This window comes from Zalophus californianus, chromosome 8 (assembly GCF_009762305.2).
Source record: "Zalophus californianus isolate mZalCal1 chromosome 8, mZalCal1.pri.v2, whole genome shotgun sequence".
NCBI lineage: Eukaryota > Metazoa > Chordata > Mammalia > Carnivora > Otariidae > Zalophus > Zalophus californianus.
Window position 1 is genome coordinate 77,996,125 of NC_045602.1, and position 23,683 is coordinate 78,019,807.

At 38.1% G+C, this 23,683-nt stretch overlaps 1 protein-coding gene across 11 annotated transcripts in view; it reads left to right on the forward strand.

The window, feature by feature from the left end:
* Nucleotides 1–23,683, forward strand: part of VWA3B (von Willebrand factor A domain containing 3B) — a 227,901-nt gene that overhangs the window by 143,105 nt on the left and 61,113 nt on the right. For all 11 annotated transcript variants that reach the window (XM_027620414.2, XM_027620420.2, XM_027620415.2 and 8 more), the window contains 4 exons: nucleotides 1,582–1,739; nucleotides 19,508–19,624; nucleotides 21,017–21,104; nucleotides 21,196–21,343. In XM_027620414.2, the coding sequence (XP_027476215.2) occupies nucleotides 1,582–1,739; nucleotides 19,508–19,624; nucleotides 21,017–21,104; nucleotides 21,196–21,343 (511 nt within the window). The remainder of the gene's footprint in view (nucleotides 1–1,581; nucleotides 1,740–19,507; nucleotides 19,625–21,016; nucleotides 21,105–21,195; nucleotides 21,344–23,683) is intronic.

Sequence of the window (23,683 nt, forward strand, 5' to 3'; positions counted from 1 at the left end):
TAATCAAACCAAAAATCTCAGGACAAAATGACTAGCTATTGTTTGGAAGTTGGCTTAGTCAGTTCACCGTATCTGCCATTGATTGAGTAGTGGGTGTATCCTTTTTTATATATATATTTTTTAGGGGCTCGATAGGGCAGGTTCTGGAAGTCATTCAATAAAGTGTTTTAATCCAGGCTTCCCACCATTACATATTGGGTAAATTTGGGCACGTTACTTAACCTCGTGGAGCTTCAGTTTCCTTATCTACAACATGGGAATAATGGTAGTCATAGGGTTGTTGGGGAGATTAAATGAGGATATGCCTGTCATATAATAAGAGCTCCTAAATTAACATAAGGGAAAGAATAAAACTCAGTGCCTCATTCTACAGGTAGCATGCTTCTCTCCTTCCTTAGAACATTAGGAAAAGTTAATTTACTGACTTAGCTACAGTCAAAACCAAATTGCTTTGTTCTAGCTTTCTACCAGGTGAAAAAATGTTTCAGCCTCCAAATCTCCTCTGCTTTCCTTCTTTTTTCAAATGTTTGTAGAGTACAGTCCATGTGCCAGGCGAACTGGGATGCACAGATGAATATAAACCCAGTCCCTTCCATCACAAAATGCACAGTGTGGTGGGGGATACAGACATACATGATTATGGAACACTGGGGGTGGTCTAAAAGCAGGCATTCAGGTGGAGGGTGAAGGAGGGAGGCCATGCTTTACAGTGTTGGAGGAGATTGTTCTGGAAACTTTCTGTGGCTGCTTTGTTCAGAGCTTCAGAAAAGATGTGTCTGGGAAAATTATCAGGCATTTCTAGGGTTCCTCCTGGCCCTAGATCTTCACCAGAGTGTTTTCCCGTGATCTGGTACTGGCACAGGGGGTCCAAGGCAAGGATTTCCCTTCACTGGCTTTTATAAGAGCTAGCTGTTCAACCCTTTGGTTAGAGAAAGGGGTTTCCATAAGCCTTTCTGGTTTACAACTGGCTCTCCCTCCTGTTAATTCCTACATCAGTCCCATAGAGTCAGTGCACACCTGAATTTCCCAAAGTTTATAGAGGAGGAAAATGATGAAGTTCAGAGAGGGCTGAGGGACTTCACCAAGTCACACAGCCAGGAAGGAACAGAGCTGTGATGTGAGCCATATCTAATGACTCCACATCTGGGCCCCTGTTCACTCTTCTGCTTTGGGTGGGGAAAAAGATTCTCCTTCTTCTTTTTTTTTTTTTTAAAGATTTTATTTATTCATTTGAGACACAGAGATACAGAGAGAGAGAGAGAGAAAGCATGAGCAGGGAGAGAGGCAGAGGGAGAAGCAGGCTCCCCAAGGAGCAGGGAGCCCGATGCGGGACTCAATCCCAGGACCCTGGGATCATGACCTGAGCCGAAGGCTGACGCTTAACCATCTGAGCCACCCAGGTGCCCTGGAAAAAGATCATTCTTAAATTAACCAAATGAGGGGAGGCTTCCTCCTTTAGTTTGTAGCATTCAACATGATTTTATTGATCTAACTCTGCCTTCTTGATGGAAATTTTGTGTTTTCCCCCTCCTTTTATTCTTTTTTTTGGTCTTTTTTTTTTTTTTTTTGGTCTAAAAACAGGCATCAAAAAGAAATCTGTTCTATGGTTTCAACCCCAGAAAAATGTGCAAAACCTCATTCTGATGTCGAGTCAACACCAATGTCATCCCTAAATATGTTGTACTTACCAGAGGATCTGTCAAATCAAAAGATTCAGAAGAAGAAAGTCCTTCACGCAGGTATCAGTGAACAAAATGGTTTGATTCTCATTACTGGTTTTCCTTCAATGCAACAAGGTAGAATAAAACTAAATCCACATAATATTTTAAAAGGAACCTAAACTTCTGGGTTTTTTTGCTTTATTGACATATAATCGACAAAAACATATATTGGTTTTAGTAGTATAACATAATGACTTGATATTTGTATATATTGACACATGATCACCGCGGTAAGTCTAGTTATCATCTGTCACCACAGAGTTACAAAAACATTTTTTTCTTATGATGAGGACTTTTAAGATCTATGCTCTTAGCAATTTTCAAATATGCAGTAAAGTATTAACTGTAGTCATCATGCTGTACATTACATCCCCATGACTTTATTTATTTTATAACTGGAGGTTTGTATCTTTAGACCCCCTTTACCCATATTGTCCACTTCCCCATCCCCCACCTCTGACAACAGTCAGTCTGCTATTTGTATCTATGAGCTTGGTTTGTTTTTTGTTTTTTGTTTTTTTGTGGGTTTTTGTTTTTAGATTCCACATATAAGTGAAATCATTTAGTATTTGTCTTTCTCTGTCTGACGTATTTCACTTAGCATAATGCTCTCACAGTCCATCCATCCATGTTGTGACAAATGGCAAAATCTCTTTCTTTTTATGGCTGAATCATATTCGTGTGAGCGCGCGTGTGTGCTCATGTGTGTATAATGTTTATATATTACATCTTCTTTATCCATTCACCCATTGATGGACACTTAGGTTGCTTCCATATCTTCGCTATTGTACATAATGCTGCAGTGAGCATGGGGGTGCATATATCTTTTTGAGTTAGTGTTTTTGTTTTCCTTTTTTTTTTTTAAAGATTTTATTTATTTTTTTGATAGAGACACAGCGGGAGAGGGAACACAAACAGGGGGAGTGGGAGAGGGAGAAGCAGGCTTCCCGCAGAGCAGGGAGCCTGATGCAGGGCTCAATCCCAGGACCCTGGGATCATGACCTGAGCCGAAGGCAGATGCTTAACAACTGAGCCACCCAGGCTCAGTGTTTTTTTTTTTTCCTTTGGCTAAATATCCAGAAGTAGAATTGCTGAATCATATGGTCATTCTAATTTTTTGAGGAACCTCTATACTATTTTCCATAGTACCTGCACCAATTTACATTCCCACCAGCGGTGCACAAGGGTTCCCTTTTCTCCACATCTTCACCAATACTTGTTGTCTTTTTGATTCTAGCCATTCTAGAAGTGAAGTGATGTCTTTTTGTGGTTTTGATTTGGATTTCCCTGATGGCTAGTGATGTTGAGCATTTTTTCATGTGTCTGTTGGCCATCTGTATGTCTTCTTTGGCAAAATGTCTATTTGGGTTTTCTGCTCATTTATTAATTGAATTATTTGGGGTTTTTTGGTGTTGAGTTATATGAGTTCTTCATATTTTTTTTTACTAACCCCTTATCAGATATATCATTTACAAATAGCTTCTCCTATTCAGTAGATTACCTTTTCATTTTGTTCATGGTTTCCTTCCTTGTGCAGTTTTTTAATGTAGTCCCAATAGTTTAATTTTGCTTTTGTTTCTCTTGCCAGAGGAGATGTATCTAAAAAAAAAGTCTCTGTGGCTGATGTCAAAGAAATTACTGCCTGTGTTTTCTTCCAGGAATTTTATGGCTTCAGGTCTCACGTTTAGGTCTGTAATCCATTTTTTGAGTTTATGTTTGTGTATGGTGTGAGAAAGTTGACCAGTTTCATTCTCTTGCATGTAGCTGTCCAGTCTTCCTGGCATCATTTGTCAAAGAGACTTTTTCCCACTCTATATTCTTGCCTCCTGGGTCATAGATTAATTGACCATAAAAGTGTGGGTTTTCTCTGGACTCTCTGTTCCATTGATTTGGTGTCTGTTTTTGTGCCAGTAGCATATTTTTATGTATAGCTTTGTAGTATGTCTTGAAATCTGGAATTGTGATACCTCCAGCTTTGTTTTTCTTTTTCAAGATTGCTTTGGCTATTTAGGGCCTTTGATGGTTCCATACAAATGTCAGTATTATTTTTTCTCTGAGAAAAATATTGTTGGTATTTTGATAGGGATTACATTAAATCTGTGAATTGCTTTGGGTAGTATGGACACTTTAACAATATTTATTCTTCCAATCCCTGAGCAGGGAGTGTTTTACCGTTTGTGTCATCTTCAATTTCTTTTTATCAGTGTTTTATAGTTTTCAGAGTACAGGTCTTTCACTTCCTTGATGATAAGTTTATTCCTAGGTATTTCATTCTTTTGGTATAGGTGTAAATGGGATTGTTTCTTAATTTCTCTTTTAGCTACTTCATTATCAGTGTATTGAAATGCAAGAAATTTCTCTATATTAATTTTGTATCCTGCAACTTTAACTGAATTCACTTATCAGTTCTAGTAGTTTTTCGGTGGAGTTCTTTGGGTTTTCTATATATAGTATCATGTCATCTGCAAATAGTGAATGTTTCACATCTTTACCAATTTGGATGCCTTTTATTTCTTTATCTTATCTAACTGCTGTGGCCAGGACTTCCAGTACTATGTTGAATAAAAGTGGTGAGATCGGACATCCTTGTCTTGTTCCTGATCTTAGAGGAAAAGTTCTTAATTTTTCACCATTGAGTATGGTGTTAGCTGTGGTTTTTTCATATATGGCTTTTATTATGTTGAGGTACGTTCCCTCTAACCCTACTTTGTTGAGAGTTTTTATCATGAATGGAGTATTTATCATTTGTGCTTTGTCAAATGTTTTTTCTGCATCTATTGAGATGATCCATATGGTTTTTATCCTTTCTCTTGTTAGTGTGATGTATCACGTTGATTTGTGAATATTGAAACACCCTTGCATTCTGGGAATAAATCCCACTTGATTGTGGTGAATGATTTTTTTTAATGTTTTATTTAATTCTGTTTGCTAATATTTTGTTGAGGGTTTTTGCCTCTATGTTCATCAGAGGTAATGACCTGTAGTTTTCTTTTTTGTAGTGTCTTTATCCGGTTCTGGTGTCAGAGTAATGCTGGCTTTGTAGAATGAATTTGGAAGCTTCCCTTCCTCTTCTATTTTTTGGAATGGTTTGAATAGGTATAACTTCTCTTTAAATATTTGGTAGAATTCACCTATAAGCCATCTGGTCCTGAACTTTTATTTGTTGGGAGTTTTTGATTACTGATTCAGTTTCATTGATAGTAATTGATCTGTTCAAATTTTCTATTTCTTCCTGATTCAGTTTTGGAAGGTTATATGTTTCTGGGAATGTATCCATTTCTTCTAGGTTGTCCAATTTGTTGGCATGTAATTTTTCATAATATTCTCTTGTAGTTCTTTGTATTTTTGTGGTGTTGGTTGTTATTTCTCTTCCTTCAGTTTCTGCTTTTATTTATTTGAGTTCTCCATTTTTTTTATGAGTTTAGCTAAAGGTTTATCAATTTTTTTGATCTTTTCAAAGAACCAGCGCCTGGTTTTCTATTGATATGTTCTATTTTTGGTTTGTATTTCATTTATTTGTGCTCTACTCTTTATTATTTCCTTCCTTCTACTGGCTTTTGGCTTTGTTTGTTCTCTTTCCAGCTCCTTTAGTCATATAGTTAGGTTGGGTTGTTGTGTGTGTGTGTTTTTGTTTTTGTTTTGTATAAAGTGTAAGTTGTACATTTTTTTTTTGTATAAAGCATGAGTTTTACATTAAGATATTTTTTTCCTATAGATGTTGCTCCAACACCATTTGTTGAAAAGGCTATATTTAAACTTACTCCATTGAATTAATTTTGTATCTTTGCCAAAAATCAGCTGGATATATCTGTGTGGGTTAAATCTGGGTTTTATACTTCTGTTCAGTTGATCTATCCACCAATACCACAATATCTTGATTAATGTTCTGCATGCCTTATTATCAAGTGCCATGATTCCTCCAACTTTATTTGACTTTTGCAAAAATATTTTAACTATTTTTGGGGGCCTGAAATTTTGTATAAATTTTATAATGTGGTTATTTATTTAAAGAAAACCTTGCTAGGATTTTGTCAGGAATTGCATTGAATCTATAGATTGATTTGGGGACAACTCACATCTTTATGATGTGGATTCATCCAGTCTGTGAACACGACTCATGAATATGACCATATATTTAGGTCTTCTGTGATGTCTTACAGCAGCATTTTGTAATTTCCAGCTTAGAGATCCTGTGCATGTTTTATTAAGTATATACCTAATTATTTCATTGTATTTGGAGTGATTGTAAGTGGTATTTGTTTTCTAATATAGGTTTCCATATGTTCATTAGTTCATTATGTTCATTAGTCTGTCAAAATGCAATTGATTTTGTGTTGATGTTGTAACTGGCAACTTTACCAAACTCAATAGTTCTAGGAATTTTGTGTCTGTGTGTTTGTGTGTGATATGTGCTTGTGGACTTCTTGTCATTTTCTTTTTTTAAATTTTTATTGTTATGTTAATCACCATAGATTACATCATTAGTTTTTGATGTAGTGTTCCATGATTCATTGTTTATGTATAACACGCAGTGCTCCATGCAATACGTGCCCTCTTTAATACCCGTTACCAGGCTAACCCATCCTCCCACCCCCTTCCCCTCTAGAACCCTCAGTTTGTTTTTCAGAGTCCATCGACTCTCATGGTTCATCTCCCCCTCCAATTTCCCCCCTTCATTCTTCCCCTCCTGCTATCTTCTTTTTTTTTCTTTAACAGATATTGTATTATATGTTTTAGAGGTACAGATCTGTAATTCAACAGTCTTGCACAATCCACAGCACTCACCATAGCACATACACTCCCCAGTGTCTACCACCCAGCCACCCCATCCCAACCACCCCCCTCCACTCCAGCAACCCTCAGTTTGTTTCCTGAGATTAAGAATTCCTCGTATCAGTGAGGTCATATGATACATGTCTTTCTCTGATTGCCTAATTTCGCTCACCATAACACCCTCCAGTTCCATCCACATCGTTGCAAATGGCAAGATCTCATTCCTTTTGATGGCTGCATAATATTCCATCATATATATATATATATATATATATATATATATATATATATATATATATATATATATACACACCACATCTTCTTTATCCATTCGTCTGTTGATGGACATCTTGGCTCTTTCCACAGTTTGGCTATTGTGGACATTGCAGCTATAAACATCGGGGTGCACGTACCCCTTTGGAAACCTACATTTGTATCTTTGGAGTAAATACCCAGTAGTGTAATTGCTGGATCATACGGTAGCTCTATTTTCAACTGTTTGAGGAACCTCCATACTGTTTTCGAGAGTGGTTGCACCACCTTGCATTCCCACCAAGAGTGTAGGAGGGTTCCCCTTTCTCCACATCCTGGCCAACATCTGTCATTTCCTGACTTGTTAATTTTAGCCATTCTGACTGGTGTGAGGTGGTATCTCATTGAGGTTTTGATTTGGATTTCCCTGATGCTGAGCGACGTTGAGCACTTTTTCATGTGTCTGTTGGCCATTTGGATGTCTTCTTTGGAAAAATATCTCTTCATGTCTTCTGCCCATTTCTTGATTGGATCATTTGTTCTTTGGGTGTTGAGTTTAAGAAGTTCTTTATAGATTTTAGATACTAGCCCTTTATCTGGTATGTCATTTGCAAATATCTTCTCCCATTCTATTGGTTGTCTTTTGGTTTTGTGGACTGTTTCTTTTGCTGTGCAAAAGTTTTTTATCTTGATGAAGTCCCAATAGTTCATTTTTGCCCTTGCTTCCCTTGCCTTTGGTGATGTTTCTAGGAAGAAGTTGCTGTGGCTGAGGTCGAAGAGGTTGCTGCCCATGTTCTCCCTTAGGATTTTCATGGACTCCTGTCTCACATTTAGGTCTTTCAACCATTTTGAGTCTGTTTTTGTGTGTGGTTTAAGGAAATGGTCCAGTTTCATTCTTCTGCATGTGGCTGTCCAATTTTCCCAACACCATTTGTTGAAGAGACTGTCTTTTTTCCATTGGACATTCTTTCCTGCTTTGTCGAAGATTAGTTGACCATTCCATTTCTGGGCTCTCGATTCTGTTCCATTGATCGATGTGTCTGTTTTTGTGCCAGCACCATACTGTCTTGATGATGACAGCTTTGATAGAGCTGGAAGTCTGGAATTGTGATGCTGCCAGCTTTGCTTTTCTTTTTCAACATTTGTCTGGCTATTCGGGGTCTTTTCGGGTTCCATATAAATTTGAGGATTATTTGTTTCATTTCTTTGAGAAAAGTTGATGGTATTTTGGTTTTTTTGTTTTTCAAAAGATTTTATTTATTTATTTGACAGAGACAGAGACAGTGAGAGCAGGGACACAAGCAGGGGGAGTGGGAGAGGGAGAAGCAGGCTTCCCGCTGAGCAGGGAGCCCGATGTGGGACTCGATCCCAGGACTCTGGGATCATGACCTGAGCCGAAGGCAGCTGCTCAACGACTGAGCCACCCAGGCGCCCAAAGTTGATGGTATTTTGATGGGGATTGCATTGAATGTGTAGATTGCTCTAGGTAGCATTGACATCTTCACAATGTTTGTTCTTCCAATCCATGAGCATGGAACGTTTTTCCATTTCTTTGTGTCTTCCTCGATTTCTTTCATGAGTATTTTATAGTTTTCTGAGTACAGTTCCTTTGCCTCTTTGGTTACATTTATTCCTAGGTATCTTATGGTTTTGGGTGCAATTGTAAATGGGATCAACTCCTTCATTTCTCTCTCTTCTGTCTTCTTGTTGGTGTATAGGAATGCCACAGATTTCTGTGCATTGATTTTATATCCTGCCACTTTACTGAATTCTTGTATGAGTTCTGGCAGTTTAGGGGTGGAGTCTTTTGGGTTGTCCACATAAAGTATCCTATCATCTGCAAAGAGTGAGAGTTTGACTTCCTCTTTGCCGATTTGGATGCCTTTGATTTCTTTTTGTTGTCTGATTGCTGTGGCTAGGACTTCTAATACTATGTTGAATAGCAGTGGTGATAGTGGACATCCCTGCCGTATTCCTGACCTTAAGGGGAAAGCTCTCAGCTTTTCCCCATTGAGAATGATATTCGCTGTAGGTTTTTCATAGATGGCTTTTATGATACTGAGGTATGTACCCTCTAACCCTATACTCTGAAGAGTTTTGATCAAGAAAGGATGCTGTACTTTGTCAAATGCTTTTTCTGCATCTATTGAGAGGATCATATGATTCTTGTTCTTTCTTTTGTTAATGTATTGTATCACGTTGATTGATTTGCGGGTGTTGAACCAACCTTGCAACCCAGGGATAAATCTCACTTGGTCGTGGTGAATAATCCTTTTAATGTACTGTTGGATCCTACTGGCTAGTATTTTGGTGAGAATTTTTGCATCCGTGTTCATCAAGGATATTGGTCTGTAATTCTCCTTTTTGATGGGGTCTTTGTCTGGTTTGGGGATCAAGGTAATGCTGGCCTCATAAAACAAGTTTGGAAGTTTTCCTTCCATTTCTATTTTTTGGCACAGTTTCAGGAGAATATGTATTAATTCTTCTTGAAATGTTTGGTAGAATTCCCCTGGGAAGCCATCTGTCCCTGGGCTTTTGTTTGTTGGGAGATTTTGGATGACTGCTTCAATTTCCTTAGTGGTTATAGGTCTGTTCAGGTTTTCTTTTTCTTCCTGGTTCAATTTTGGTAGTTGATATATCTCTAGGAATGCATCCATTTCTTCCAGGTTATCTAATTTGCTGACATATAGTTGCTCAGAACATGTTCTTATAATTGTTTGTATTTCTTTGGTGTGGTTGTGATGTCTCCTCTTTCATTCATGATTGTATTTATTTGGGTCATTTCTCTTTTCTTTTTGATAAGTCTGGCCAGGGGTTTATCAGTCTTCTTAATTCTTTCAAAGAACCAGCTTCTTGTTTCATTGATCTGTTCTACTGTTCTTTTGGTTTCTGCTCTGATCTTTATTATTTCTCTTCTCCTGCTTGGTTTAGGCCTTATTTGCTGTTCTTTCTCCAGCTCTTTTAGGTGTAGGGTTAGGTTGTGTATTTGAGACCTTTCTGGTTTCTTGAGAAAGGCTTGTATTGCTATATACTTTCCTCTCAAGACTGCCTTTGCTACATCCCAAAGATTTTGAAAAGTTGTGTTTTCATTTTCATTGGTTTCCATGAATTTTTTAAATTCTTCTTTAATTTCCAGGTTGACCCATTCATTCTTTAGTAGGATGCTCTTTAGCCTCCATGTATTTGAGTTCTTTCCGACTTTCCTCTTGTGATTGAGTTCTAGTTTCAAAGCATTGTGGTCTGAAAATATGCAGGGAATAATCCCAATCTTTTGGTACCGGTTGAGACCTGATTTGTGACCTAGGATGTGATCTGTTCTGGAGAATGTTCCATGGGCACTAGAGAAGAATGTGTATTCCGTTGCTTTGGGATGAAATGTTCTGAATCTGTCTGTGAAGTCCATTTGGTCCAGTGTGTCATTTAAAGTCTTTATTTCCTTGTTGATCTTTTGCTTAGATGATCTGTCCATTTCAGTGAGGGGGCTGTTAAAGTCCCCCACTATTATTGTATTGTTGTCAATGTGTTTCTTTGCTTTTGTTATTAATTGCCTTATATACTTGGCTGCTCCCATGTTAGGGTCATAGATATTTACAATTGTTAGATCTTCTTGTTGGATAGACCCTTTAAGTAGGATATAGTGTCCTTCCTCATCTCTTATTACAGTCTTTGTTTTAAAATCTAATTTGTCTGATATAAGGATTGCCACCCTAGCTTTCTTTTGGTGTCCATTACCATGGTAAATTGTTTTCCACCCCCTCACTTTCAATCTGGGGGTGTCTTTGGGTCTAAAATGAGTATCTTGCAGACAGCATATCGATGGGTCTTGCTTTTTAATCTAATCTGATAGCCTGTGTCTTTTGATTGGGGCATTGAGCCCATTTACATTCAGGGTAACTATTGAAAGATATGAATTTAGTGCCATTATATTGCTTGTAAGGTGACTGTTACTGTATATTGTCTCTATTCCTTTCTGGTCTGTGTTTCTTTTAGGCTCTGTCTTTGCTTAGAGGACCCGTTTCAATATTTCTTGTAGGGCTGGTTTCGTGTTTGCAAATTCCTTTAGTTTTTGTTTGTCCTGGAAGCTTTTTATCTCTTCTTCTATTTTCAATGACAGCCTAGCTGGAGTATTCTTGGCTAGCCTAGTATTCTTGGCTGCATATTTTTCTCGTTTAGTGCTCTGAATATATCATGCGAGTCCTTTCTGGCTTGCCAGGTCTCCTTGGCTAGGTCTGTTGCCAATCTAATGTTTCTACCATTGTAGGTTACAGATCTCTTGTCCCGAGTTGCTTTCAGGATTTTCTCTTTGTCTCTGAGACTCGTAAGGTTTACTATTAGATGTCGGGGTACTGACCTATTTTTATTGATTTTGAGGGGCGTTCTCTGTGCCTCCTGGATTTTGATGCCTGTTTCCTTCCCCACATTAGGGAAGTTCTCTGCTATAATTTGCTCCAATATACCTTCTGCCCCTCTCTCTCTTTCTTCTTCTGGGATCCCAATTATTCTAATGTTGTTTCGTCTTACCGTATCGCTTATCTCTCGAATTCTGCCCTCGTGATCCAGTAGTTGTTTATCTCTCTTTTTCTCAGCTTCTTTATTTTCCATCATTTGGTCTTCTATATCGCTGATTCTCTCTTCTGCCTCATTTATCCTAGCAGTTAGCGCCCCAATTTTTGATTACACCTCATTAATAGCCTTTTTGATTTCGACTTAGTTAGATTTTAGTTCTTTTATTTCTCCAGAAAGGTTTCTCTAATAACTTCCATGCTTTTCTCAAGCCCAGCTAGTATCTTTAAAATCATCATTCTGAACTCTAGTTCCGACATCATACTAATGTCTGTATTGAATAGGTCCCTCTCAGTTGGTACTGCCTCTTGTTCTTTCTGTTGAGGTGATTTTTTCCATCTTGTCATTTTGTCCAGAGGAGAATAGATGAATGAGAGAACAAAATGCTAACAGGGTAACAACGTCCTCAGAAAATATACTCTAAACAAATCAGAAAAGACCTGAAACTGGGGGAAAAGAAAGGGTAAGAAAGAAAAAAGAAAAAGAAAAAAACAAAGATAAAGATAAACAAAAACAGAACAAAATAAAAAAAAACAGAATATGATCAAATATGATCAGGCTGGTACATAGATCAGTGCCTCACTCTAGATTTTGGGTGTATTTTGGTCTGTTAGAAGAAAGTGCCTCCCAAAATTTTAAAGAATGAAAAACTTATATATGTACAAAAATAAGGGTTAATACGTTAAAGGGATGGAATATGAATGTAAAGATGAAAATTATAGAAAAATTTATAAAAGGAATTGATCAGTTGTTTGAAAAAAGAAAGGATTTAAGAAAAAAGAAAAAAAAGGGAGAGTATGTGATCAGGCAGGAGACTAGAACAAAGCCATACACTAGAGATTTAGGGTATATTTTGATCTGTTAAAAGAAAGTGTATCTCAAAATTTTAAAGAGAGAACAACTTACATATATATGCCAAAAATAAGGGTTACTACTATGAAGGGATCGGATATGACTCTAAAAATGAAAAATAAAATTTTTTTTTAAAAAAGGGATTGATCAGATGTTGGTTGAAAAAGGGAAAAATAAAAATTAAAAAAAAGAGAGTTAAAAAAATTAACTTTGAAAGACTAAAGAATCATGGTAAAAAAGCCATGGATTCTATGTGTAGTATTCCCCTAGTGCTGGAATTCTTCCATTCTCATTGATGGTAAACTTGGTCTTGGCTGGCTGTTCTTGCTGATCTTCTGGGGGAGGGGCCTGTTGTCGTGGTTCCCAAATGTCTTTGCCGGGCTGGGCTAAATAATCTGCTTGGGTTTGCTCTTGGGAGCTTTTGTTCCCTGAAAGCTTTCTGGACAGCTTTGGAGGCCGAGAGTGAAAATGGCGGCCTCCCAATCTCTGCCCTGGAGGAGCCAAGAAATCAGGGCCCCACACCTCAGTGAGCCCCCAGAGAAAAGCAGTCAATCACTCCCATCTCCCCGGTCTCCGGCTGTACTCCGTGCTCACCCAGCCTTGACTGACCGTTTCTGTCTCTGACACCCGACCCCGTGTGGAGTCTCCAAACCCAGCAGATCCCTGCGGTGCGCTCCCGCGCCGCTCCTCCCGGGGGAGGAAGGGGAGTCTCCCTGGATCTGCCGCTTGTTGGGTCCCTGCTGGAAGAGCAATGGCCCGACTGTCCTGCGGATCATGGTTTATGGCAGCCCTGAGCTGAGAGCCCGCGCCTCGGCTCCATCTCTGCAGCCGGCTTCCCCGCTCTGATACCTGGGATTGATAAGAGTGGGCATTCTGGCCTTTCCCCCAGTCTTAGGGGAAAAGATATTCAGTCTTTCACTATTGTGAATTATATTAACTGTAGATATTCTTTATCTGTAGATATTCTTTATCAAGTTAAGGATGTTCCCCTCATTTTTAATTTTCTGAGAGTTTTTATCATGGGTGGTTGTTGAATTTTATCAAATGCTTTTGCTGCATCAATTGATAACATGATTTTTCTTCTTTAGTCTATTGATATGTGGATTACTGATTGATTTTCAAATGTTAATCAACCTTGTATGTCTGGAACATTTTCCACTTCCGTATTTTCTCCATGTATAACTCTTTTAGTACCTTGCTGGATTTGGTTTGCTAATACTCCATTGTGGGTTTTTATATCTTCTAAGTACACAAAGGATATTGGTCTATAGTTTTTCTTAGTTCTTTTTTCCACATTCTTAATTTTTTTTATTTTTAAAAAATATTTTATTTATGGGCGCCTGGGTGGCTCCGTTGGTTAAGTGACTGCCTTTGGCTCAGGTCATGACCCTGGAGTCCTGGGATCGAGTCCCACATCGGGCTCCCTGCTCAGCAGGGAGTCTGCATCTCCCTGTGACCCTCTTCCCTCTCGTGCTCTCTATCTCTCATTTTCCCTCTCTCAAATAAATAAATCTTTATAAAAAATACTTTATTTATTTATTTGACAGAGGCAGAGATAGAGGAGGAACACAAACGGGGAGTGGGAGAGGGAGAAGCAGACTTCCTGCTGAGCAGGGAGCCTGATGTGGGACTTGATCCCTGGACCCTGGATCATGCCCTGAGCCGAAGGCAGGCGCTTAACATGACTGAGCCACCCAGGTGCCCGTTTCCACATTTTTTAAATTGATGTGTAGTTGATATATAATACCATATTAGTTTTAGGTGTACGACATAGTGATTTCACATTTATATACATCACAAAGTGACCGCAATAAATCTAGCTATTATCTCACCATACAAAGTTGTTACTTATTAGTAACCATATTCCCTATGCTACACATTATATCACCTGTCTTATTTATTTTATAACTGGAAGTTTATACCTTTTAATCCTCTTCCCTTATTCCCTTCCTTCCCTACACCCTTCCCCTCTAGCAACCACCAGATTATTCTCTGTATTTATTAGTCTGTTTCTATTGTTTTGTTTGTTTTTCTTTTTTATCATAGTTATTTAAATTTTTTTTAAATTTGAGTACAGTTGACATATAATATTACATTAGTTTCAAGTGTACAACATAGTGATTCAATTCTTAACACTGTTTTTGTCTGGTTTTGGTATCAAGTTAATGCTATCCTCCTCAAGGGTTGGGGTGGCAGGGTGATGAACACTGGGGAGGGTATGTGCTATGGTGAGCATTGTGAATTTTGTAAGACTAATGAATCACAGACCTGTACCCCTGAAACAAATAATACATTATATGTTAATAAAAAAAATTTTTTTTTAAATACTATCCTCCTCAGATGAGTTGAGAAGTTGTCCCTCCTCTTTTGTTCTTGGAATAAATTGGTATAATTCTTTTTTGAAGATTTGGTAAAATTATCATGGAGCCATTTGGGCCTGGAGATTTTTCCCCAGGGCTTCTTTATTAAGAATTCAATTTTAAAAGATTGTTTTAGGGCTATTAATGTTTATTTTATCTTGGTTGAATTTTGGCAGTTGGTAGTTTTTTAGGATGTGGTCTATTTTCCTAAGTTGTCAAATCTCTCATTGCAAAGTTATTTATTGTATTCCTTTATTACCTTTTTAATGACTGCAAGATCTATAGTGATGTCCCCTATATTGTTTCTGATATTAATGCTCTGTCTGTCCTCTCTCTCTCTCTCATTTTCTCTCTCTCTCATTCTCTCTTTTACAGTCTTGCTAGAGGTTTAATCAGATTTATTGGTACCCCCCCCAAAAAACAGTTTTATCTAATTGATTATCTCTAATGTTTTATTTTCAATTTCATCGATTTCTGCTCTTTATTGTTTCCTCCCTTCTGCCTGCTTTAGTTTTATTTTGTTCTTTTTCTAATTTATTCTTTTTTCTGATTTGAGTTAGGAACTTATCATTGATTTGAGATACTTCCTCATTTCCAACATAAGCATTTAGTGAAAAAATTTCTCTCCCAGCACTGTTTTAGCTGCGTCTCACATATTTTAATTTGTTGTGTTTTTGTTTTCATTCAGTTCTAAGCACGTTTCTTTCCTTTAAGCCTTCCTCTTTAACCCATGGATTATTTATAAATGTGTTATTTAATTCCACATGTTTAGAGTTTTTCCTGTTGTCTTTCTGTAATCACTCTCTTGTTTGATTCCACAATGGTCAGAGAACACACTCTGTATGATTTCAGTTCTTTTAAATTAGTTGGGATCTGTTTTAATGACTAATAGATAGTCTATCTTCATAAAGATATGAAGATATGTTTTGTGGGCACTAGAAAGATATGTGTATTCTGCTATTACTGGGGGGAGTATTCTGTCTATGTTGTTGGATACTGCTGGTTGACTGTGTGTTTTCTGTCCCTGCCGATTTTGTGTCTAGTAGTTCTTTCAGTTTTTGAGAGGGAAGTTATGAGGCCCTTAACTATATTTGTTGCTTTGTCTCTTTTTCCTTTGAGCTCTATCAGTTTTATTTAACTTCATATATTTTAAGACTGGTTTATATGTGCCCATTTAAGATCTATGCTTTCCTGGTAGATTGATCCCTTTATTATATAAATTTTCTTTGCTGTGAATTCTATTTTATCAGGTATTAATATTAGCCATGGCAGTTTTTTATTAATATTTTCATGGTATGTCTTTTTCCATCCTTTTACTTTCTTTTATTATGTTCAGTTAGCCAACATATAGTACATCATTAGTTTTTGATGTAGTGTTCAACGATTCATTAGTTGCATTTAACACCCAGTGCTCATCACAACATGGCTTAATACCCATCCTTTTACTTTCAATCTGTCAGTGTTGTACTTAAAGTAAATTTCTTGGGGCACCTGATTGGCATAGTTGGTTGAGCGTCCAACTGTTGGTTTTGGCTCTGTCAGGATCTAGGGTCATGGGATTGAGCCCTGTTGTTGGGCTTCACACGCAGCTCAGAGTCTGCTTAAGACCTTCTCTCCCTCTTTCTTTGCCTCTCCGCACCTGTGCTCATGCAAGCGTGTGCTCTCACTCTCAAATAAATAAATCTTTTTTTAAAGAAAGTAAATTTCCTAGAAGTAGGATATAGTTTGATATTGTTCTTTTATCCACTCTGCCAATATATTTTTTGATTAGTAGTATTAGACCATTTATATTTAAAGTAATAATTGATATGTTAGCACTTCTGTTATTTTATTATTTTCTATTTGTTTTCATTGGTCTTTTTCCTCTTTCTTTTTTCTTGCCTTCCTTCAGGTTACTTGAACATTTTTTATAATTCTGTCTTGGTTTACTTTTAGTTTTTAAAAAATTTCTCTCTTTGTATGATTTTTTAATTGTTTCTTTGGGTATGGACAGCATACATAAGTGACTTGTAAAAGTCTACTGGTGTCAACATTTTGTTGACTTTGTGTGAGTGTGGAAATCTTACTTCAATTTAGAAAATTTCAGATTTCTTTATATTCCCCAGGTTTAAATACCATTATCTGGAGTATCAGGTGGTGTTACAATGTCTGTTTCAGTCATTTCTAAGGATTGATCTGCTAGCCACAGTTGGTTTTGTTTTGTTTTTTACCATGTGTAAGAATGGTTTTATTTTCTCTTAATTCCTGAAGGACAATTGGACAATTTTACATTCAGTATTTGCAGTCAATTGTTCTTCCCTTTTTGTGGTTGAAAAATAGTGAAGCCTCTTTTTGGGGCATCCTACATTTTAAATGTGAAATTTTCTGTCATTCAAACTGGTGTTTCCTTAGGTAATATGTCTTTTCTCTCTGGCTACTTTCAAGATTTTTTCCTTTGTCTCTTATATTCAAATGTTTAACTGTAATGCATCATGGCATGGATTTTCTTGGGTTTATTCTGTTTGGTGTTTGTTCAGCTTCTTGAATCTGTACATTGTGTCTTTCACCAAATTTGGAAAGTTTTCATCTATTTCTTCAGAAAGTCTCTGTTCTACTTTCTGTCTCCCTGTCCTTTTGAGACCTGGATGATATGAATGTTGGATATTTTGTTATTATCCTACAGGATAATAGTTTATCCTGAGTTTATCCTGAGTCTCTGTTTATCTTTTGTCATTTTTTTTTCTGTTGTTAAAATTGGCTGAATTCTATTGTTCTGTCTTCAAGTTCTCTGATACTATCCTCTGCCATCTCTGCTCTACTATTGAGCCCATCCAACAAGTTTATTTGTTATTTTATTTTTTAGTTCTACAATTTCCACTTGGAAATTTTTATAACTTCTGTTTCTTAGCTGAAATTTTCTATTTGTTCATTTGTTTCAAGAGAATTTGTAATTAATTGTTGAAGCATTTTTATGACAGCTTCTTTGAAATCCTTATCAGATAATCCCAACTTCTGATTCATCATTCATTCTGTTGGCATCATTTGATTGTCTTTCTCATTTAAGGTGTGATTTTCATGGTTCTTGCTATGATGGGTAATTTTTTATAGTATCCTGAACATTTTGTCTATTATGTAAGGGTCTCTGGATCCTATTCAGATCTTTTATTTTAGGAAGTAGTTGCCCTGTTTAAAGTTAGCACATAGACCTCGACCTGCTTCTGTGGACTGTGGTTCCAATGGTAATTTAATTTTCACAGCCTTTGTGATATTATTTTGGTGCTTGGTTTGCTGGGTGTTAGTGGGGCTTCAACTGGTCCTTGCTGGTGCTATCTAAGGGAGCAGCAGGAGTTTCCTCAGGCCAGGAGGCTAGATGTCTCTCAGTGGGGAAAAATTTTCGTAGCTTCCCCACTACTATCTTTTGAGTCTTTTCATGTCTCTAGGTAAGGGAGGAGAGCCTTGAACCTACAGAGGCTGAGGGGCTTCCTGGTGTAGGCCACTTGCCATAGCTGGATCAATCTTGCATGATCTGTCTACTTGTTCTGGTATCTCTGTACAAGGGAGGAATGTCTTGGGCTCATGCCCATACCAGGCCACTTGTATAGCCTGCCTGCTCATTCCAGTAAGCCTGAGTTTTGCTAGAAATGCTACTTGCTACTTGTCCTAAACATTTTAATGGCCTTTTGTCACCTCCACCATTTCACTTAGATTTGAGATTGTTGCTATTGATAGGCATCCCTGTCCTGAATTTTTATTTTGTTTCAATTTTTAACATAAAAGAGTAATGAAATATAGTGACTGACTACAGAACATGGGGAGTAATTAAGTGCTTGAATCCACTGCCAGATAAATATGTTTTTATTCATTATTTTCAGGGTTTGGGAATAGTACAGTTTTTTATGTTTGGAGACTTTTGGAGCTAAATTTTATTTTCATTTTGGCACACCTGTTGTTTTGCCTAACGATTTTGGTCAAGGTGGCCTGCCAGAGTTCAGCTCTCCTATGTGGATCATTTATCTCTTTTACTCACAGACACAGCTCCCAACGAAGTTTATCCTTCTTAATTCCTGGTTACAAAGGCAACCAAGGCAGGAATTACCCTGTTGTTGCCTAGAAAAATAATGAATAACACTTAGCATAGTCCTATCTCTATGTACAGAGACCACTGATGTTAACTTTCTGTGAAAAAGATAGATAATTTATAGATTATTAGCTCATCTTCAGTCTAATTATCTAGTTTCTTATAGAAGAGGCTAAGTGCCTTCTTGTTGAAAACAAGGACACATCTCATTCATGAATACTACATAAAGCCTTGGTACTTGTTCCTCCAAACTGTGAAGTACAGAACACATTTACAATTAATGTGGTTTCTGTAATCACATATAAAAAATAATCAAGATGTCTTGGTACAAGCTCCTTACCTTCTATATAACACACAGATTAAATGTCAATATTTGATAAGTATCTATTTGCTAGTTAAAGGACTGCAATCTGTGAATATGGTGAAGCATCACTCCTAGGATTATGTTATGTTGACCTTAAGCCAAGGTTGTCTAGGAGAGTCCAGGATACATGAGCTCTTCAAGGGAGAAGCTTTTTCTAGCTGGTGACAGAAAAGAAAGAGAAACTTGAAGCATGAGGGGAATTCAGTGTGCCATTGCTGGCTTGAAGATGAAGAGGCTACATGGATAGTAATGTGGTTGCTTAGGGAGCTGAGAGGCCCCCTGACAGCCAGCAAGGATAGAGGGACCTCAGTCCCGCAGCTGCAAGGAAATGAGTTCTGCCAACAACTTGAATGAGGTTGGAAGTAGATCTCTCTCAAAGAGGGGCAGAGCGTGAGCTCAGATAAGTGGAACAAGCGTTTACTGCAGCATTTAGTTGGTGGCAGAACTGTCCTCTGAGATTTGGAAGCTGCATTCTTTTTTTAAGGATCCAAGAAAATAGGTGCATCTAATAAAGAATCTCCTTTTGTCCCAATTCCTTTAACCCCTTTCCCTTTGATACCAACAGAATCAACCAAAACCAGCCTGCTCAGAAACCAGATGTCCAGCCTCAAGAGCTCAGCTTGCAGCAAGAGGACAGATGGCCTTTCCACTTCCAGCAGCTGGAACACTCCAAGTGACAGAGGCAAGCCAGAGAGAGTCTCTGTATCAGGAAGCGCAGGCCGGCCTCCCTTTGCCCAGTGTGTCTGCTCCTAAAAAGCTGGGTGTAGATACATTTTGGGGGAAACAAATCATTTTTAAGTGGGTTAGGTTTGCTTCCTATTCAGGGACTCCTTGTAAATCATGTCTGCCTGCTATAGTGAACTGGATTTTCTTAGACTGAGATTTGCAATTACTGTGCCTGGACGTTTAATATACAAGTGGCTCACATAACTATGGTGCTAGTGTAGTGCTTGCTGCCACTCTGTGGTTTGAACTTGAAAATCTAATACTTCAGAGTTGGTTTATTTTCTTCCCTTCATTCACAGGTGGCAACATCTGATGAGCCCCTCTCTGGTCCATATTGTCAGCCTTTTGGGGGCTAAGTGAGAGGAAAATATGATTTTCCACTCCAATTTTATTATAATAATAAAATCCTTCTTCTTAAAATAGTAAATTTCTAAGAGTTTAATTCCTGTAGGACTTTTCCCTGTATTTCAAATAGTTGATAACTAGTAAATGAAACTAATGACACAGATACGCACAATCAGTCCCCTACATAGGAGGAAGTGACTGAGTGACAAGTGTACACTCCATCATAGCTGAATCTAACCTTATGTTCTTTAGTGCTGATTGTTGTGATGTCTTTTCCTCTGTTTCAGTTAACCTGTCATAGTCCTAGGTCTGCTATATGCATGGTTCTTAAAGGGCTTAGCATATGATGAGTAGAGTATGATTTCTTAGATATTTAACCAACTCACTCCCAAACACCCCTCCTAGATGCTGCCAATTCAACTAGCAAATATTTCTTTCCACTTGTAAGTCCAAGTTTATATAAGGATATATATATATTAAAAATCCCAAACATTGTTTTGAAAATGTGTGTCTACAACTAAACAGGATCTAATAGGGATTTTGGCTTTCCATACAGAGTGGAGGAACCACAAAGCAAACTATCGGAAACTAAAATGTTGATCAAGGTTCTTTTGTATAATTTGGGGGGAGTCTAATGAAGCCAACATTGAACAATCATTGGTTAATGGCATTCTCAAATTTAACATTTTAAAAATGTGTTTTCTGGGGAATGAGAGAATGAATGTCTCATTTTTCCATGGAGAGGGATCTCAATGGATATGGGATGAAGTAGATAAGCAAAACAATGATAGGGCCATATTCATCTATGCATTGGTCTTTAGTGTAATTGCAAATGAATCTTGCCAGAGAACCCACTATGACAGTCAGGATTCTCTGAAATATGGTCCATTTGTTAATCATCAGTCACAACCGAACTAAAAGATAAGCGCAATCCTTCTGCATTTTTGATAAAAAAAACCCATATATTAGGAAATTATACAACCGTCATTTTCTCCTTCCACAGAAATAAGCATCCTGCTGAGAAATGAGTACCTAGATGGCAAATCATTAGGAAGAGTGAGTCGAGAAGGAAAACAGGTTCATGACCAAGAGTGAGTACTTTAATTTTACCAGGGAGTTTTGTTGTGTTTTTGTTTATTACAAGTTTTAAAGCATCATAGTCTGTGTTCTTATTTCTTCAAGTATGTCTTCAGAAAAGTGGCTCAAGACCCATGGCTTGGTTGCCAAGAAACTCACTGTCATGGATGCCTTGTCCGTGACAGCGGTCCCTCACATCCCCACCTATGTTCCCATTCTGGACAAGCATGTTGTTTCCAAGGTCTTTGATGAGGTAAGACTGATTTTCTATCTGTCCCCGCCTGACGTATTTTTCATTACCGGTTCAAATAAAATGTAGTCCACTTTGGTCTTATACAGTTGTAACAGAAATGTATTTCAGCCATTGAAAAGAAAATTATTTGTAAAGTTAGTAAAAAGGAGAGATAAAAACTCTTACGAAGTTTTGTTTTTAAGCTGAGAAGAGATTGGTCTTTGTTGGGTTGGCCATTCACAGCTGGTTGCTGGTGGGTGGCAGTGTCGAGCTGCAAACATGTTTGAAAATCTCAGAGTCATGAGTCATGAGTGAACATTATCCAGTATCAGAGGACCAGGGGAGAACTTGTGAGAGCTATGTCCTCCCTTTGCTTACCTTCTCTTCTTAAATATAGTGGCATCTTTTCTTTCTTTTTTAAGATTTACTTATTGAGAGAGAGAGAGAACACATGCATGCCTACATAAGTGGGGGGAGGGCAGAGGGAGAGATTCTCAAGCAGACTTCTGGCTGAGCTCCGGGCCCAACATGAGGCTTGATCTCATGGGTCCATGAGATCAGGACCTGAGTTGAAACCAGGAGTTGGACCCCTTAGCTGACTGAGCCACCCAGGCAACCCTAGTGGCATCTTTTCCATCATAAAAGTCTCCAAAGGAAAAAGTCAGAGAGGGAAAGAGGGAGGGAGCAAGAGAGATGCAGAGAGAGAGAGAGACAGAGACAGAGAATGAACCAGAGTCAAAGAACCATAAGAGAGTGACAGTCATAGCCTAGAAGGGGAAAAAGCAGTGGGAGAGCATGGGAGGGTTAAATGTGGAGGAAGGCCAAATAAATAGTGAAGTTTCCCTTGAACTGGGCAACTAGAAGGTCCTTGTCCTTAGCAAGAACGGATTCAGTGGAGTAGCCAGACTGTTAAGAATGAGGAACACACAAAAAACAAGGATATGAAGATCAAACCCCAGTGCTTCTGGGCAAATACAGTGGCAGCTAATGATTTAAATAGAAACATACCAGGCTTTATAGTCACTAAATGGAAATACTATCCTTAAAAGAACTCATCTCATTCTGAGATGGTTACAGAAGAAATGTAGGGTGTTTGGAATTTGCTTCCCAGTCACTGGGAGGGTGGCAGTTGTTGGGGGAGGAGAGGAATAGATAAAAGAAGATTGGCCATGAGTTGATAACTGTTAAATTTGCATAATAAGAATATTGAATCAGGGGAAGCTCATTCTACTGTCTGCTTTTTTACATAGTTTTGATTTTCCATAATAAAAAATTGAAAGAAATCAAAGGCAGGAAATCTTTTTTTTTTTTTAAGATTTTATTTATTTATTTGACAGAGAGAGACACAGCAAGAGAGGGAACACAAGCAGGGGGAGTGGGAGAGGGAGAAGCAGGCTTCCTGCGCAGCAGGGAGCCCAATGCGGGGCTCGATCCTAGGACCCTGGGATCATGACCTAAGCCGAAGGCAGACGCTTAACGACTGAGCCACCCAGGTGACCCTAAAGGCAGAAATCTTTTTTTTTTTTAAAAGCCTTTATCGGGGTGCCTGGGTGGCTCAGTCGTTGGGCATCTGCCTTCAGCTCAGGTCATGATCTCAGGGTTCTGGGATCAAGCCCCGCATCGGGCTCCCTGATCAGTGGGAAGCCTGCTTCTCCCTCTCCCACTCCCCCTGCTTGTGTTCCCTCTCTGGCTGTGTCTCTCTCTGTCAAATAAATAAATAAAATCTAAAAAAAAAAAAAAGGGTGGGGACTTTATCTAACTGGTCTTGATGTATTTGGAAAAAGCAGAGGAGTTGGTGAATTTTTTCTCTTAGTCACATTGAAGACATTACACTCACGGAGTTCAACATGTGCCCTGGTTTGGCACAACCAGTGATTTTTGCTCTGGAAGTTGTGTGTGATTGATGCTATATTCCTCATGACTGTGCCTCACAGCGAGTGGTTCTTTGTCTGGCTGAGACCTTGTGACTGGCAGGTTCTATTTGTATCTCCAGTGAACTCTAACCTGATTGGTCAGATAACAATGTATCACTTGAACTTGACTTCCTCCAGAAGGAGCAGAGAGAAACTGAACATTGATTGATTTCTTCTAGGAAGTTTGGTGGCAGCTTTTCCTATTCTGTGCATTTATTTTATTAATACTCTTCAGTTTTATTTGGAATTAGATGTCTTTAGTGAACTCTACTGAGAAGTAGAATTTTCTTGTGCTTCTCATGTCTCCTTCTAAGCCTTCCAATAGCCTGAAACATGGAAAAGTAAATTTCTCAAAAAACAAACATGATAGGGTAGGGTAGTACAAACATAAAATCAAGGAAGAAACCACGAGGAAAAGATTTATAGATCGAATACAGAAAAATGTTAT